At 49.2% G+C, this 18,524-nt stretch overlaps 1 protein-coding gene across 1 annotated transcript in view; it reads right to left on the bottom strand.

Annotated features, from left to right (window-relative positions):
• The window catches only part of LOC147021067 (uncharacterized), an 18,305-nt gene extending 14,054 nt beyond the window's left edge, over nucleotides 1–4,251 (bottom strand). Inside the window, exons 1-4 of the mRNA XM_085893504.1 lie at nucleotides 3,560–4,251; nucleotides 2,445–2,748; nucleotides 2,234–2,329; nucleotides 1,841–2,021 (exon numbers count right to left, since the gene is read on the bottom strand). Of these exons, the coding sequence (XP_085749630.1) occupies nucleotides 1,841–2,021; nucleotides 2,234–2,329; nucleotides 2,445–2,748; nucleotides 3,560–4,251 (1,273 nt within the window). The remainder of the gene's footprint in view (nucleotides 1–1,840; nucleotides 2,022–2,233; nucleotides 2,330–2,444; nucleotides 2,749–3,559) is intronic.
• Nucleotides 4,252–18,524: the final 14,273 nt, after the last annotated feature.

The following is an 18,524-nucleotide window of genomic DNA, read 5'->3' as shown; positions in this document are numbered from 1 at the left end:
AGAGAGATGGAAGAGAGAGAGAGAGAGAGAGAGATGGAAGAGAGAGAGAGAGAGAGAGAGAGATGGAAGAGAGAGAGAGAGAGAGAGAGAGAGAGAGAGAGAGAGAGAGAGAGAGAGAGAGAGAGAGAGAGATGGAAGAGAGAGAGAGAGAGAGAGATGGAAGAGAGAGAGAGAGAGAGAGAGAGAGAGAGAGAGAGAGACACCATCAGAGCCCGTCGCGGCGCTTGTCAGGGTATGGGCGGTTCCCTGTTCGTCGTTTCAAAATTCAAAAACTTTTCGCTTTAAACCTTTATTTTGCTTTTTTATTTCACTTTTCTTTCCTTATTTTGTTCAGTTAGCGCTCCCTTTCCCAAGGTTCGGGAAAGGTTGGGGTGTTTTGGTGACTTCCTTTTCCTGAGTTAGAAAGACGTCGGTCGTCGTGTGGTGAAACATGGCGGCCGCTCGCTCGCAGCGATATTCCGCGTTCGAACAGTTATCGCGCAAGAATGGCATCGCTTGCTCTCCACCCGAGAGAGTTTTGGTGGAAGCGATTGTTCTCGCGATCGGGAACATTATCGGGTTCGGTGAGGTATGAGCCGCATCGCGCATGAATGAACAAGTTATCGTGTTTGTGTCCCACGAAAAGCACGTTGCTCTCATCGTCCAACAAGGCCTGTCCCTCGACTCTGGACACTTTGTGATGACGTATCCTTTAGATACTCCTGCTCAGAAAGTGGTTATCTCAAATGTTCCGCCATTCCTGAGCAATAATTTAATCCTGAAAGCGCTGCAGCGCTATGGACACTGCGTGGCTCCCCTAATAATGATCCCTTTGGGCTGTAAAGATGAACGTGGTAGTCACGTGATGTGTTTCCTTAGACAGGTATTTATGGTACTCAACAAGGATTATCCCTCTCTGGACGTCATTTTAAAGTTCAATGTAAATAGTCACGATTACCAAGTATATGTAAACACTGACATCCTAAAGTGTTTTGGTTGTGGTGCAGTGGGACACATGAAACAGTTTTGCCCTCTTCGGAAGACGCAGCCTTCCACGGCTGAACGGAATAACAATGACTCACAGATTAATGTTAACGTTTCCCTTTCAATGAACGTACAGGATAAACCAGCTGAACGAGTGGACACGCCCCCTCCCAATGACGTACGGGACAAACTCGTTCAACAAGTGGACAGGCCCCCTCCCAATGACGTACGGGACAAACTGTAGTTTCCGAGGTGCAGTCAGACACAGGACACGAGAGTGAGAGTGAAGTGGTAACTCTGCTTTATTGCCTTCTCGGATGCACACGACTGAGAGCCTCTCGCGGGTGAGTAACGATATATGAAACCCAACCACGTGACTACTATCATAAGCACTCCACGCCCATACAGCACACTCCTCCCCTTCTAAAATGACAAAATGACACCAATCAACATGCAAAATCCTCCAAGTACCGCGTTCGCCTCCCAACGGCCCAGGCTCAGACGCCTCCTGACTAGGTCAAGGTGACATCCTCGCTGTATCGCCCCATCCACAACATCAAGCGCTCCCCCCCCCACCCCGGCTGACAAGCTTGCTCGTCTCCCTTGGGCAGGACTCAATCAGGTAAACACCCCGAGTCCACTAGCCCCATGGGCGCCGGCACGTCTGGCCTTGGCGATACCACGTCTGGCCCCGGTGACATCAGGAGTGGGGGCTCCATGTCGCCCGGCATGGGGGAGGGTGACGCGGAATAGCAATCATGCATTTGTTCCACATGCTGCTGTCCCACATCAAAGCCGCGCACCAGCGCCGGGCGCGACACCCCCCCAGCCACCGATCTTCCAGGTCGCAGCAAATCCAGCCGAGACTGCAACGCACGTCCATACAGACGACTGGCAGGAGTATCACCGGTGGCTGAAGGGATAGCATTTCCATATGGCAGCAAAGATACATCAATCACTGTCTGCACAGATGCAAACTCCCCGTTACGTGAAACACGTTGCAACTTTTTAACAAATGATTCTGCCTGCCCGTTCGTGGCAGTATGATACAGTGCGGACTGCAGATGTCGAATACCGTTTCAATGCACAAAATTATTAAACACATCTGCGATGAACTGCGGACCGTTATCAGAGACTGGAATCTCAGGTATTCCTTTATTAGCAAAGATCGTCCGCAGCTCCTCTACCACAATGCCCGCCAATGTACACTGCACGACCAAAGCCTCCGGGCACTCAGAGAATGCATCGGTCACAATTACAAACATTTTGCCCTTAACAGGGCCAGCAAAATCCACATGGACTCTCCGTCAGGCCCTGCCTGGGATTGGCTATAGTAGCCCCGATGCTCGATGCGGATTATCGGCACCTGCCTGACAAGTGGCGCAATGCTTAAACATTCGTTCAATGTCGTTATCCAATCCCGGCCACCACAACAGGCTGCGAGCAAGACCCTTGGTCTTCACGACGCCACGGTGACTTACATGCAGCCGTTGGGCCAACGACGGCTCTGATGTGCACGACGCGCACGGCTGAAATGCTGGTGTTGAAAGTAGATCGGTCCAATTCGCCGTAGAAATCGCCTGAACGACACGGGCGAGTGCTGGATCAGGAGCCGATTCCACCGCGACCTGTTTGTCCGTGACCGGCCCGCTCTGGATTTGGCGCAGTGCAAACACAACAATCTGGTCGGCTGACGCAGGCGAAGCTGGACCCTCCGTGCAAGGCAAGCGCGAGGGACCGTCGCAGTCAGCATGCTTCCCGGTGCATCGGAACTGGATATCGTAGCTGTAGGGCGTAGGCAGCAAGAAACGGACACCACCGCTGTACTCGCGTGGCCGCTGCCTCCGGCACTCTGCGCTCAGGTTTCAAGAGAGGCACCTCCCCCTCCTCCATGAAAAGCTTTGCCTGAATGCCCTTGAGGTTTCCAAGCTCGTTGCAAAACAAACGCTGATGCTTCTGAAGCACCTTTTCTAACCGATCCTCTAATTGGCTTGGAATGGTTCGTACAAGGTGAACGGTCGCCCAGTCTAGCCTGATATGATGCGGGTCAGCCAGTCCCAGACTAGGAGAGATGGCCCCTCCTCCGCACCACATACAACGTGAGCGTGGCGACCTGGCCTTGGTAGACTACAGACACGTCTGCCATCCCAACTGGCGTTATCTCCTCGCTGGTGTACGTGTACAGCGTGAGGTTTGACCTGCGAAGCTTCAGGCCATACAGCTTATGTGCGGTCTGTTCGCCTATGATCGATACAGCCGCTCCAGTATCAACCTGAAATCTGATCAGCGTCTTGTTCACCTCGATTTCCACCATCATCGGTCGTGTCACTGCAGGACCAATTGAAAACAGGCTCATCATCGGCTGCAGGTCCTGCTCCGGGTTGCTGGGGTCGCTTCGCCCAGGCTACAGGTCTCGCTCCCGGTCGCTGGGATCGTCCCGCACCCCGCTGTCCATGACCTTAACGGTGGCCAACGCCACTCGACACACACGCTTTAGATGTCCCACCTTGTGACAATGTAAACACACGGTGTTTTTATGCGGACACACCCACCACAGGTGTTGACCTCCACACCCCCAACATCCCTGTGTGTTCACCTCGCCGCCCGCATGGCTGCGTTGAAACGTCTGGCCTCGGTCCGCACCGAAGGTTGCGCGTGCAGCCTGGGGCGCCTGGGACATCGTGTGGACCCCCGGATCACCTGCCATGCCCTGGCCCGGATCACCTGTCGTGCTCTGGCCGGCGATGGCTCGGACATCCTGGAGAGTCTGTTCGACAGCCGATACCGTTTCAACTGCTGAGTTGAATGTAATTTCCTCGCCCCTCTGCCGTATAATCGCTGAAACCATTTTCGAGTCTTGCAATCCGGATGAAAAATCAATCTTTGAGTCGAGCTGGACGCTCGTCTGCCATGAACTTGCAGGCCACGGACAAATGTTTCACCCGTGCCACGAAATCCACGACGCGCTCCCCCCGAACTTCTTGCGAGGTGGTCGAACTCGTACCGTGCCAGCTGTAATGACTTTTCCGGCGTCATGTGCGCTTTCATCTTCTGCACAATGTCCTGAAACAATAGCGTGGCACCTCTGGGCTTGTCCGGTGCAACCAGGTCACCTAGCAGCCGATAACTGTCGGTAGACAGCGACGCGAGCAAGATCGACTTCTTCTTGCCCTCAGTGACCACGTCGTTCGCGTCAAAATAGCACTCCAACTGCTCGGAAAACAACTCTAAGTCGTCTCTGACGAAGAAGGGCACCTTTCCGTGTGCGGTAACCCGATTGTCAACCATCCTCGTCGCCAACTGTAGTGTCCGAGGTGCAGACAGACAGACACGGGACACGAGAGTGAGAGTGAAGTGGTAACTCTGCTTTATTGCCCTCTCGGATGCACACTACTGAGAGCCTCTAGCGGGCGCATAATGATATATGAAATCCAACCACGTGGCTACTATCATAAGCACTTCACGCCCATACAGCACAAAAACTTGCTCAACAAGTGGACACGCCCGCTCCCAATGATGTACGGGACAAACTCGTTCAACAAATGGACACGCCCCCTCCCAATGACGTACAAGATAAATTAACTGAACAAGTGGACACTCCCCCTCCCAATGAGCCTATGGACAGTGTGAGGGCTTCATCACCGTCTCAAAAGTTAAAAAATGTAAATCCCTAGCACCACGTGTGTCACCTTCTGGTAAAAGGCAAATCAGTGAAAATGTAATTACTGGAATTCCATGTAATATCAGATTTGCCTTTCTGGAAGAACAAAGTAATCCAGAAACGTCCGCTTGTACAAACATTATCAATGAAACAATCGTATCGAACTTGCCAATCCCAATCAGTGTTTCCAACCCCACAGAGAGAGCGTCCTTTCGTACAAGGACGTCCCTAATGTAGACTGCTCCCATATCCAACAGTCACAGGAGGAAGAGAAACTTTTACAGTCTTTCTCTAACAAAACAATATATGAGGCAAATAAGGACACTGAGGAAACGAGGAAGGATAGTTTAAATCCTCCAATGGAGAGTGACACTCATGACCCGAGCACCGTGGCCGTATCACGGACAGGCTTGGAGTCCCTTCTCTTACATTCCGAAGAATCCCCAGGTGTAACTCTGATATATAAGGAGCCGAAGAAGATTGTATCATTGAAACCGAGCAATCATGTGATGTTCACAATGAAACTGAAACACCAATCGATTCCCCATGTGAGGAATCTGATGATGAAAGTCAAGATGAGTCCTCTCAGATTCTAAAGGCTGAAAGCAGACCTTCGGATGACGAGCTTCGGGACTTCTTGAGGGACTCTTATCGTAAGAGAAATATTGAACTGAAAGATCATTTCCCTGATCTTCCGGTGTTAATTACGAAATTGAAAGAAATTGTGCGTAGCCCTGTCACCCCAAACTTCACTGAGGCTCAGAAACACAGGTTAAAAAAAATGATTCAGAAAGCTCGACAGGAGCTTCTGAAGTGAGGTCCTGATGGTGTGTTTCTCTTATTTATTTATTTTTCTTATTTCCCTTTCTAAGCACATGGACGTCAATTTAGAAAGTCCAAACTTTAACGGCGGTGCTCGTTTAGAATGCAAACTTCAGGTAAAAGACCTGACTCGGCGTTTGCACCTGGACGTCTTGTTATTGCAAGAAACCCGTGGAGATCTGACTGCCCAAGCCCAATGGAGAAGGCTCATGAAGGGTTAGTGGTTCTTCAGTGATAGCAATTCCTTCACTGCCAGGATTGCCTTCTTTGTGTCTCCTTCATTAACACTCTCACAAGTTCATTAAAATGAAATAATTCCTGGATGTCTGGCTTGTCTTCAGTTCATTGCCAACAATCAAATCTTTATTTTTGTAAACATTTATGCCCCCAATGAAAATGCTGAAAAGTATGATTTCTTCCTTAAACTAAAGGCCTTTCTAAGCACAATTGACTTGAACTGCTGCTTTATAATGAGTGGTGACTTCAACTGTACCCTTGATCCTGCTTTAGACAGAAACAGTGTGGAGCCACATCCAAAATCTGCCAAAACTTTGCAAAAAATTATAAAAACTGTGGGACTCATGGATGTTTGGCGTATCCAACACCCCAGACAACGTCAGTTCACCTGGTTAAGATGTGTGTCCCAGAGACACACTCTAGCCTGGTTAGACAAAATTTACGTCAATGCAACAATGCTTGATAAAATATTAAAATCTGATATCATGCCCTCTCTTTTCTCTGATCATCTGGTGATAACATACATGGCAGTCCGTATTGAAAGTTTAACGTCAAGTTACTTTTTGTGAAGCCTTTAGGGTGTTTTGGAATAGCCTCATCGAACGAAAGAATAGTTTAAGTAGCCCTAGATTATGGTGGGACTACGCAAAGGCACAGATTGCCGTCTTTTGCCAACAGTTCACTTCTCATCTTTTAGTGTAAAAAAGGAGAGGATTGTATGAGAAAAAGAAATACTGAAATTACAATCTGATGTTGCAAACAACCCCAGCACAACAAATAACCATTTGTTACTGGAAAAAAAGGCCCTTTTAAATGATCTTGTTGACTATCAAGTGAAAGGTGCAATGATCCGATTACGGATGGATCAGATTTATAATTTGGACTCGCCAACAAAATTTTTCTTTCATTTTGATTAAAAAATACCACCCATCAAACGCAAATTGAAACCCGAAGGCTCTCAACTGGGGACATTGTGACGTCACAAGATAGCATAAAGAGGGAGATCTATAACTTCTTCTCAGACGTGTTTATGGCAAACGATGTTGACAATGATGCAAGATGACATTTCACGTCTGATCTACCCACGTTAAGTGCTACTCAAAGGGACCAGCTTGATTCCTTACCTTCCTTGGAAGAACTTACACTCTCGCTGGCTTCTCTGCCGACTGGAAAATCTCCTGGACGAGACGGCCTCCCAGTCGAGTTTTACAAATCCTTTTGGTCCTTACTAGGTCCAGAGCTTTTGGAGGTCTTTACTAGTTCTTTACAATGTGGGGAATTGCCAATGAGCTGTCGTAGAGCAGTAATTACTTTATTACCGAAAAAAGGGGACACTCAGCTTATTGGCAACTGGCGCCCAATCTCTCTTTTAACTTCCGACTATAAAATATTTTCCACAGCTTTAGCTCGACGCATCTCCCCCCTTCTAGAATCTTTGATTCAAAGTGATTAGTCCTATTGTATCCCTAACAGACAGATACATGATAACATATTCCTAATAAGAGATCTTTGGGATGTGTGTAAAGCTAAAAATGATAATCTTGGTTTGATTGTGCTCGACCAAGAGAAAGCTTTTGACCGTGTTAGTCATGCATATCTTTTCAAGGTTCTCGAGTGTCTTGGACTTGGTCTCACGTTTACCTCCCTTATAAAACTCTTTTATCATGGCATTTCCTCAGTACTCAGAGTAAACTCTGAACTGACTTCACTTGTAAAGGTTGGAATGGGTATCTGTCAAGGATGTCCTTTGTCTGGCATTTTGTACTCTCTTACTAGCGAACCTTTCCTAATCAAAGTTCGCAGCTTCTTAACTGAATACACAAATCTGCAAGTAAAACCTGTGAAAGTTTCTGCCTTTGCTGATGATATTTGTGTCATTGTACGCACAAGCAAGGAGATCAAGAAACTGGTGGACTGTTTGAACTATTATGGTTTAGCTTCTTCAGCTGCAATAAACTGGAACAAGTGCCAGGCACTGTGGATCGGCCCATGCCTGTTCTTCCGGAATGCCTCACCTGGTCGAACAACGGAATGAAGTACCTTGGCGTTTTCATCGGTGATGCAGCAACACAAACAAATAATTGGGAGGGTCTCGCTGACGCTCTCAAACAAAAACTGCTGAAATGGAAAGGCTTACTGACTCTGCTCTCTTATCGAGGCCGAGTCCTGGTCATCAATAACTTAGCAGCATCTCCATTGTGGCACAGGATCAAAGCCATACCACCTCCTGAACATTTTTTGTTGAACATACAGAAAACATTAACCAATTTTTTTCTGGAGTGGAAAACACTGGCTTCATCCACAGATCCTGAATCTTCCATTGGAGGAAGGTGGAGAGGGTCTTGTGGACATTGCGTGCAGGGCAATGGCCTTCGGCGTCGCCTCAATCTGGCGGCTTCTCTACGGTCCGTCGGACTTAGTCTGGAGGTCCGCCGCCCTTCTCATCCTTCGTCAAGCTGGTATGCTTGACTTTTCATCAGGATTATTTTTAATGAATGTGAAATGTATTGATTTGTCCTTGCTTCCACCTTTTTATAATAGCATTTTAAATGCTTGGCGTGTTTTTATAGTTGACCGTGATTATCTTTCCAACACCAAAAATATGTTTTTGAATGAACCTCTGTTTTACAACTCTCTTTTTAAAATAATAAGAACGGAGCGTTCTTTTATCGATCATTTTATTCAGAACGGTGTCCATTGCGTTTCTGATGTAATGATTGACAACACGAGATGGTTGAGTGCTGCAGCACTAGCAACCAAGGTTGGCATACGGTCCTACTGTGCTGTATCACGTGATTGTGTTTTCGTATATCATGACTCGCCCGCTAGGGGTGGCAGTGATGTACATCCGGACGCGCAATCAAGCGGAGTTACTGCTACGCTCTCGCCCTCCATGTTCCGCTGCACCTCGGACACCACAGTTGGCTGACGAGGATGGTTGATCGACGAGTCACGGCGCACGGACATGTGCCCGTTTTCATCGGAGACGACTTCGAATTGTTTTCAGAACAGTTGGGGTGCTATTTCCACGCGAATGATGTGGTCGACGAGAGCAAACAGAAGTCGATCTTGCTCGCCTCGCTGTCGGCGGAGCATTATCGACTGCTGAGTGATTTGGTGGCACCAGACAAGCCCAGTGGGGATGCGCTGTCGTTTCGGGACATTGTGCAGACGATGAAAGCACACATGGCGCCGGAGAAGTCATTACAGCTGGCTCGATACCAGTTTGATCGCCTCGCGAAAGGTACAGGGGAGCGCGTCGCTGATTTCGTGGCGCGGATGAAGCATTCTTCCGTGGCCTGCAAGTTCACGGCAGAGGAGCGTCCAGCTCGTCTCAGAGATCGTTTTATTTCTGGTTTTCAAGATGCAAAAATGGTTTCGGCGGTTCTACGGATGAAGGGTGAAGCCATTACATTTACCTCGGCGGTCGACACTGCTACAGCTGTCGAGCAGACTCTTGGAGATGTTCGGGCCATCAACGGCCGCAACATGCCAGATGGCCCGGGGGCCCATGCGGTGTCGCGAGCGCCCCGGGACGCACACACGACCTTCGGTGCGGGTCGGGGCCTGACGTCGCCGCGCGGCCGAACGAGCGGCGAGGTGACCCCGCGGACGTGTTTGGGATGCAGAGGTCGACACCTGCGCCGTGTGTGCCCGTTTAAAAGCACCGTGTGTTTACGTTGTCACAAGGTGGGTCACCTGAAGCGTGTGGGCCGAGGGGCGTTGACCACCGTTAAGGTCAGAGGCGACCTCGGCGATCCGGGGCGAAACCGGCAGCCGTTGATGGGCCTGTTTTCAATTGGCCCTGCGGCGGCACGCCCGATGACGGTGGAAGTCGAAGTGAACAACACGCCGATCACGTTTCAGGTTGATACGGAAGCGGCGGTGTCGATCATCGGCGAACAGACCGCACGTAGACTCAACGACCTGAAGCTTATCAGGTTCAACCTCACACTGTTCACGTACACCCACAAGAAGATAACGCCAGTCTGGATGGCAGACGTGTCTGTGCGGTACCAAGGCCAGGTCGCCGCGCTTCCGTTGTACGTCGTGTGGGGGAGGGGTGGGTCTCTCCTCGGCCGAGACTGGCTGACCCGCATCAGGCTAGACTGGGCCGCGGTTCATCTTGTGCAACCCGTGCCGAGCCGATGGGAGGATTAGTTGGAGAGATTTTGCAAAGGCATCAAGGCTTGTTTTGCGACGACCTTGGGAAACTCAAGGGCATGGAGGCAAAGCTCTTCCTGAAGGAGGGGGTGGTTCCTCGTTTTTGTAAACCACGACTGGTGCCATATGCCCTGCGGGACAAGGTCAAGGGTGAACTGGATAGGCTGGAGGCCTGTGGAGTGATCGAACGGGCGTCGTACTCAGATTGGGCCACCCCGGTCGTCACGGTGCTGAAACGGAATGGAGACGTCCGATTGTGCGGGGACTTCAAGTCCACGGTTAACCCGGGGCTCAGCATGGAGCAATATCCACTGCCGTCAATCGATGAAATATATGCGCGATTGGCGGGGAGTTAATACTTCACGAAGCCAGACCTGCGTGATGCATATTTTCACCTGCCGATGGATCCCAGGAGTAGCGAGCTTTTGACAATCAACACATGTCAAGGGCTCTATCGATATACCCGACTCTGTTTTGGAAATGCTTCGGCCCCGGCCTTGTGGCAGATAGCCATGGATCAGGTTTGCATTGGCCTGCCTGCTCAAACCTACCTGGACGATGTGCTCATTGCGGGGAAAATGGCGGACGAGCATCTTGCGAACATTGCCCAAGTGCTGACGAAGCTAGAAGCGTGCGGCCTGCGTTTGAACAGAGACAAGTGCGCGTTCTTCAAGCAGCGCTTGGAATACCTCGTGCACGTCATCACGCCGGAGGGGCTGTTGAAAGGCCCTCAGAAGGTGGAGGCAATTCAGCACATGCCACCGCCTCGCGAAAAGATGCAGCTGCGCTAGTTCATTGGTATGGCCCAGTATTACCAGAGGCTCGTGCGCGGGCTCAGCTCACAGCTTGCGCCGTTAACGCGGTTGCTCAGGAAGGACGAGCGCTGGGCCTGGGGACCTGCACACCAGGCGGCGTTCGACCGCATCAAGCAGCTGCTCACAGAGGATACGGTCCTCATGCACTACGAGCCTGCGTGTCCGCTCTTATTGGCATGCGACAGCTCTGAATATGGCATTGGGGCAGTGCTCTCCCACAGGATGGACTATGGTTCCGAGCGGCCTGTTTATTTTGCATCCCGGAACCTGTCCGCAGCAGAGCGGGAATATGCCCAGATCGAGTGTGAGGCTCTCGGCCTCGTCTGCGGTGTGCGGAGGTTTCATCAATACCTGCTGGGGTGGCATTTCACTTTGCAGACGTATCACAAACCACTTCAATTCATCCTGAGACCCGAACGCGGGGTACTGGTGGTAGCGGCCACGCGCATACAGCGGTGCTGTCTGTTTCTTGCTGCATACAATTACGATATTCAGTTCCGGAGCACCGAAAAGCATGCTAACCACGACGGGCTCTCGCACTTGCCTTGCGCGGAGGCTCCAGCTGCATCTGAGTCGGCCGACCGGGTTTATGTGTTCGCGCTAGGCCAAGTCCAAAGCGGGCCGATCATGGCCAAACAGGTCGCGGTGGAATTGGCTCATGATCCAGTGCTCGCCCATGTCGTCCAGGCGATTTCTGCGGGGAATTGGAGCGATCTCCCTGCAACGCCGGCATTTCAGCCTTTCGCGTCACGCGCATCGGAGCTGTCGTTGGTCCAACGGTGCGTTATGTGGGGAATGAGGGCAGTGATTCCACCGAAGTTCAGGCAGCGGTGTTTGGAAGAACTGCATGTCAGTCACCTTGGCGCCATGAAGACCAAGAGTCTTGCTCGTAGCCTGTTGTGGTGGCCGGGGTTGGACAAAGACATTGAGCAGTTGGTTAAGCGTTGCACCACGTGTCAAACAGATGCTGATAACCCGCATCGAGCTTCAGGACTATGGCCTACCCCAGTCAGGGCCTGGCAGAGGGTCCATGTGGATTTTTCAGGGCCGGTTAATGGAAAAAATGTTTTTGATCGTGAACGATGCATTCTCTAAATGGCCAGAGGTTGTAGTAATGCAGCATACATCGGTGAACATGACAGTAGAGAAACTGCGGACGATCTTTGCTAATAAAGGGTTACCCGCGGTTCTGGTCTCTGATAACGGTCCGCAGTTCATCGCAGGTGTATTTGATGAGTTTATGCGTCAAAATGGTATTCGACATCTAAGGTCCGCACCGTATCATCCTGCAACGAATGAGAAAGCTGAGTCGTTTGTTAAGATGTTGAAACGGGCTTTGCGCAGGGGGGGGTGTTGCACCTGTGCAGACGGTGGTCGATGTCTTTTTGCTCCATTACAGGAACGCTATTCATCCTGTCACTCACTGCATCTCACTCTCTCTCTCACTCTCTCTCTCTCTCTCTCTCCCTCACTCGCACTCTCACACACACACACTTTCTCTCTCTCTCTCTCCTTCTCTCTCTCTCCCACTGTTGGTGAGTCGAGTGGAGTGTCATGGCGGCTGTGTGGTCTTGGTGAGCTATGATCTGCCCTGTTTTTTCGCCTTTCTATCCCCTTTCGCATCGTTTTTTGCCTCCATTCCCTTGTTTCCTTCTATGCATCGTTATTTATGCTCCCACCCTCCCCTCTTTGTTAGACCTTGCGCTTCGGCCTTCCCTCGCGCCGTCGTCACCCCGCCCATCTGTCCTTGTTATTTCACGGTTTGCCCTTCGGTTCATCTCTTCCCCTCCCCTCCCCATCCCCCTGTTTTCTCCTCGCATACCCTTTTCCCAGAGATAGAGAGAGAAAGAGCCCACAGCTTCTTTGTGGATAGTGTTCAGTTGGCGGCCCATCCCGGGCCTTCAACTGATCGTTTTTTTCCTCACTGTGGCTGTGTTTATTTCCTTTGGAAACCTATCTCGGCTCGTATTTAATTACTGCACGAGAGCAATCACCCCTCCTCCCCCTCCTAAATATGACTTCTTATTCCCGTTATTCGGCATTTGAAGCATTAACACGAAAACATGGCGGCGTCTGTGTCCCGCCCGACGACGTCAGCGTCGAGGATCTCGTTATCGCAACAGGAAACGTAGTCGGTACTGACAAAGTTCGTGCAGCCTCACGAATGAACAAACGTGTGGCAATCTTCGTGTCTGAGACAGAACTGGTTCACGAAATCGTATCGACCGGACTATCAACAGATGACGGACATTTCGTGCTCGTCTCCCCTCTGGACACACCGGCCGTGAAGGTCATGATCTCGAACGCTCCTCCTTTCCTGAAGAATCAGACGCTGATTTCCGAACTATCTCGTTATGGTCCTGTGGTTTCTCAGAACACCATGTTACCTTTACGGAGCCAGGACGATCGGACGAAGCATGTGATGTGTTTTCGGAGACAAGCTTATGTGGTGCTTCCTCCCTCTAACGCTGAAAGAACCTTGAACATTGTTTTAAAACTCAAAATTGATAATCATGATTACCAACTCCACATAACCACTGACACCCTGAAATGTTTCGAATGTGGTAATTTCGGACACTTGAAACGATCTTGCCCAAAGGCGACTTCGTCAAACAATGAAACAAACGTCGTCAACAAGAATGTCTTCTTCTTCTCCTTCTCCTTCTCCTTCTCCTTCTCCTTCTCCTTCTCCTTCTCCTTCTCCTTCTCCTTCTCCTTCTCCTTCTCCTTCTCCTTCTCCTTCTCCTTCTCCTTCTCCTTCTCCTTCTCCTTCTCCTTCTCCTTCTCCTTCTCCTTCTCCTTCTCCTTCTTCTTCTTCTTCTTCTTCTTCTTCTTCTTCTTCTTCCTCGACTGTGAAGGAAGCGAATCCCGTGTCCGGTAATAAGGCCTAGTCCTCTCAGTCCGATCGTCTAAACAGCAAAACGAATGTTTGGGATGGTTTCACCATCGTTCCATCATGGGAGAGAAAGACTTTACCTGATGGTCGTTTAATCCAGAAGAAAGGAGCATTTACAAACGAGGAATCTGTCAGTAATGTTCCTGCAGTTGTGACTGACGTCACTCGACAAGGCCTACCCGGAATGGACCCGGTACCTATGGCCAACAAGTTTACCCTACTTGCCGGTGAGGACAGAGACGTCTCCCTTACAGAGACCGCTTTACCTGTTATCGAAGTAAATGAAACGTTTTCACTCGTTAAAAACTCTCCTATTGGAAAGTCCATTGACGGTGATACACAGACTACTAGTGATGAACCTGCTGTCACTTTGGTAAATGTTAACCCTGTTACTGCTCCCTGTTCATCACGTGGTGAAGCTTGAAACTCAGGAAATGTTAGAATGGATGTTTTACGAGAGACCCCCAAAGTACTGTACACCTCCACATCGTTGCAGGTCGATAACACTGTCATGGTCGAGGGAAGCGATATTGCTACATCCGCTGATGGTGTTTCTGTTTCATCAACTCCCCCGGTTATTTCCGTTACTTCACCAGGTGATGTTCCCACAATGGAAGAGCACATAGACGTGGTAACCAGTGCAGATCCGTGTATCAATACTGACGACAGTATTGATATGCAGGACAGCACAAGTTTGTGTGACTCGGAAACTAAAACCGACTCTGACGAATCTGACCTGGAGGAAGCAAACAGGAACAGTCAGTTGGAAACGGTGGAGAAGCTGACCAGTCAAAGTCCTACCCCCCTCCCCCCTTGAACAAATAAGACTCTTCTTACAAAATACACACAGGAAATGCAAGATAAACCTGACGGAATACTTCCCAGATCCACCGTCCTTCCTCGAGTGTGCTCAGGCTATCGTACGTAAGCCTGACTTATTCGGTTTCCACCAGACACACTGTCACCGCTTTAAAAAACTGAATGCCAAGGCGAAAAGGGATTCTAATCAATTATCCCACTTCTGATCTTATTCTTAGAAGCTATTATTTTCTTCATGGCCAGTTTCAAGATTGGAATGGTAAATGTTCATGGCGGTGGGAGTCCGCTCCGCAAGATCCAAATTAAACAGCTGGTAGAGGTCAACGGTCTTGACATAGCTTTGCTATAAGAGACCCATGCCGTCCGATCTGTTGAGGCTCAGTGCCGACTATATTTATGGACAAGGAATGTTTCTTTAGTAACAACTCCACGTCAAAGGCAGGTATCATGTTTGTCTTAGGGAAACATTTCCATCCGTCCTGCCTTAAATTTATGAGTATTATTGATGGACACCTTGCCTCCGTGACCTTCTCTATCAATCAGGTCAAGTTCACAATCCTCAATGTGTACGCCCCAAGCAAAAATGACGAGCGGATCTCCTTTTTTGCCGAACTGAGAAAATTCCTGCAAACACTGGATTTGCAGACTCGTCTAATTATTGGTGGCGATTTTAACTGTACTGTTCATGCTTCATGTAACCGAAATGGGCCAGAACCCCAACCATGTACCGCACAACTTTTTGCAAACATCATTGTGAAATATAATCTCCATGACATTTGGCGCATGCAGCACCCTTCTGATCGGTCTTGTACATGGTGTCGTTGTTTACACAACCACATCTCGCTTGCGAGGCTTGATCGCATCTATGTAAATTCTCATTTATTACATGGAGTTTATAAATCCGATATCGTGCCTTCTGGTTTCTCTGACCATTCCCGAGCTCGAGTCTTTATTGAACTCTCTAAACCATGTCCAGGGAGCTCCCATTGGAAATTCAATAACAGTTTACTAGAAAACCTCAACTTCATTCAGGCCTTTGAATCCTTCTGGACGGCTCTCCGAGAACAGAAGCGAAGCTGTTCCGTTAACCCGCTGATATGGTGGGATTTAGTAAAAACCCAAATTAAAGGGTTCTGTCAACAATATCAGTTTTTCTCAACAAGCGCTGACCATGAAGTAAAAAAAATATTACTTTTAGAGATTTTACATCTCCAACGGTCATCGGACAAAATAATAGTAACATACAAAAAACCTTAACTGAGAAACAGTCCTTAATAAAGGAAATAACCGAGAGTAATGCACGCGGTGCCTTAGTTCGGATGAGGGTGCGACACCTGAATGAGGCAGACGTACCAACCAAGTACTTCTTTTCCTTAGAGAAACGTCTTCCCATGAAGCAGCTTTCTCAGCTGCAATTAGCAGATTCATCCATTACCTTTACCAAATCAGAAATCAAACTTCTCGTGAAGGAATACTTTTCGAAAATATATTCAATGGAACAAATAAATCCTGTCAGTGTCGCCTCGATCTCCGTAGGCCTGCCAGTGTTGTGTGAAGATGGGCGTTCCCAACTGGAAAGACCCATCACCTTGGATGAACTTGGCACTGCCCTGCACAGCCTTGCCATTGGGAAAACACCTGGTTTGGATGGACTTACAACCGAATTTTACAAGAAGTTTTGGCACTTATTGGGTCCAGAACTCATTAACACCTTGAACGCAAGCTGCCAGCTTGGAGGGCGACCTCAGAGTTGCCGACGAGCTCGTCTTACCCTCATCCCAAAAAAGGGAGACGTGTTGTGTATTGAAAATTGGCGTCCTATCTCCCTGTTATGTACGGACGATAAGATATTTTCAAAAGCCCTGACATCGCGAATTACTCCTCATTTATCCTCGTTGTTGAAAGAAGACCAATGTTACTGTTTCCCAAAACGTTCCATCTATGACAACATCTCCCTTGTGAGAGACATCATTGAACTGTGCAAGGAAAACCCTAAAGATTTAGGACTTCTTCTCCTTGATCAGGAGAAAGCCTTTAACCGTGTTGACTATCGGTACCTTTTCGAAGTACTTGAGCAGTTTGGACTTGGTTCAACCTTCATCTCTTATATTAAGTTACTATACAATAATATTTATAGTGTGCTTAAGATAAACAATGAACTTGTTGCATCCTTGTCTGTTAACAGGGGTATAAGACAAGGTTGCCCTCTTTCCGGGTTGCTTTATGCTCTCTCCATTGAACCTCCACTGGTTTCTTTGCGCTGTAGACTAACAGGGGTTAGTTTGTCCCAGCTTGAACGGCCCATCAAGGTACTGGCATACGCCGATGACGTATGTGTAGTCGTACAAGATATCAATGACATTAACATCGTTCGTTATTGTTTATCCTTACTTCAAAAGGCTTCTTCAGCCAAAGTAATAAATTGGAACAAAACGAGCGCCCTTTGGCTCAGTCCGTTGTGCTACTTGGCGCCAAGACTTCCTGCTCCACTGTCATGGGCCAATGATGGTGTGAAATACCTTGGAGTGTTCTTGGGTAATAATACAACAGTAGCAAAGAATTGGGCTGGTCTGCTCGAGTTTGTTGAGGGTAAACTGCAAAAATGGAAAGGTCTGATCGCACAACTGTCATATCGTGGAAGGGTCTTGGTCATCAACACATTGGTGGCCTCTACCTTATGGCACAGGTTCTTCGTGTCGCATCCTCCAGCGGTGTTGCTTCAACAGCTCCAGAAGTGCTTCGTGTCATTTTTCTGGGACGGAAAACACTGGCTACGACCTGGGGTCCTCAGTTTACCACTGACCGATGGAGGACAAGGGCTGGCCGACATAAAGAGCCGGATAATGGCCTTTCGACTCTCGGTTGTTCTTCGTATGTGAAACACGCGACCCTCTCCACCATGGGTCAACGTCGCTCGTCACCTTTTGCAACAGGCTGGGAGGCTCGGCTATGACCACTCTCTTTATCTCTCTCACTCTCTTTATCTCTCTCTCTCTCTCTCTCTCTCTCTCTCTCTCTCTCTCTCTCTCTCTCTCTCGCTCTCTCTCTCTCTCTCTCTCTCTCTCACTCTCTCTCTCTCTCTCAGTCTCTTTATCTCTCTCACTCTCTTTATCTCTCTCACTCTTTCTCTCTCTCTCACTCTCTCTCTTTATCTCTCTCACTCTCTCTCTCTCTCTCTCTCTCTCTCTCTCTCTCTCTCTGGCCCTCTCTCTCTCTCTCTGTCTCTGTGTCTGTCTCTCTTTGTCTCTCTCTTTCTCTCTCTCTCTCTCTCTGTCTCTCTCTCTCTCTCTCTCTCTCTCTCTCTCTCTCTCTCTCTCTCTCTCTCTCTCTCTCTCTCTCTCTCTCTCTCTCTCTATATTTTACATGATTAATGAATCCTCCTCCGGTGTAAATTTGGGCTTCGCTTTCATTTACCGATTAACTTTCTCTTTTGAAGCCAGCTAACCTCATCCTTCTGTCCTCTCCGTTTGTATTGAGGTTTCCCCAGATCGTCGTTTCCCCAGTGACGGCGTGACGTCGTTCGGACCTCCCCGCTCGCGCCCCCTCGTGGCGATTGTGCGGCAGGTTGTCGCATTGCGCACGTGGAGTGTGAGTGTGGTGGGAGGGTTGGTCTTGTGTCTCGGTGAACGTCCACCCCCGCAGGCCGCACACCATGATTCATTTCGATTTCTTCAAGGGACTGACTGGCAAGCTACTCACACAAAAGTAATCAGAGGCCGCATCTGCGGCATGATGAATGTCAACGAGTTCGCCATTAACAGGCGTGTTTTCTCCAATCAAAATGAATGACGTGTGACGTACTGCGTGGATGCCATCAGAATGCGCAATTGTGCGTTCCCATCACCATAATACTCAAACTACATCCGATACACGACGTCTGTCGTCGTCGTCGTCGTCGTGGTTCAAATCGTTATTTGAACGAAACCATAGACTGAGGAGGGTGAAGATGATGATGTTGACGCACTGACTGGGCGCTGTACAAACCTTCTGCATCTCGCGCGAGCCCCGCGTGCCGCGCTGTCAAAGGGGGCGCGGGAGCAGCAACCAAACTCACGAGGCAGGTCGTGGGATCTCGCTTTGAGTGCGCATCGCAATAGCTCGGGGAAAGGTCACGCTCCAAGAATACGCCCAAGGGGAGGCAGTATCG

This window comes from Eptatretus burgeri, chromosome 8, assembly GCF_056783735.1.
Source record: "Eptatretus burgeri isolate ZD-2024b chromosome 8, Ebu_testis_v1, whole genome shotgun sequence".
Classification (NCBI taxonomy): domain Eukaryota; kingdom Metazoa; phylum Chordata; class Myxini; order Myxiniformes; family Myxinidae; genus Eptatretus; species Eptatretus burgeri.
The sequence above is the reverse complement of the archived record's forward strand: the minus strand, read 5'-3'. Positions and strand labels throughout refer to the sequence as shown.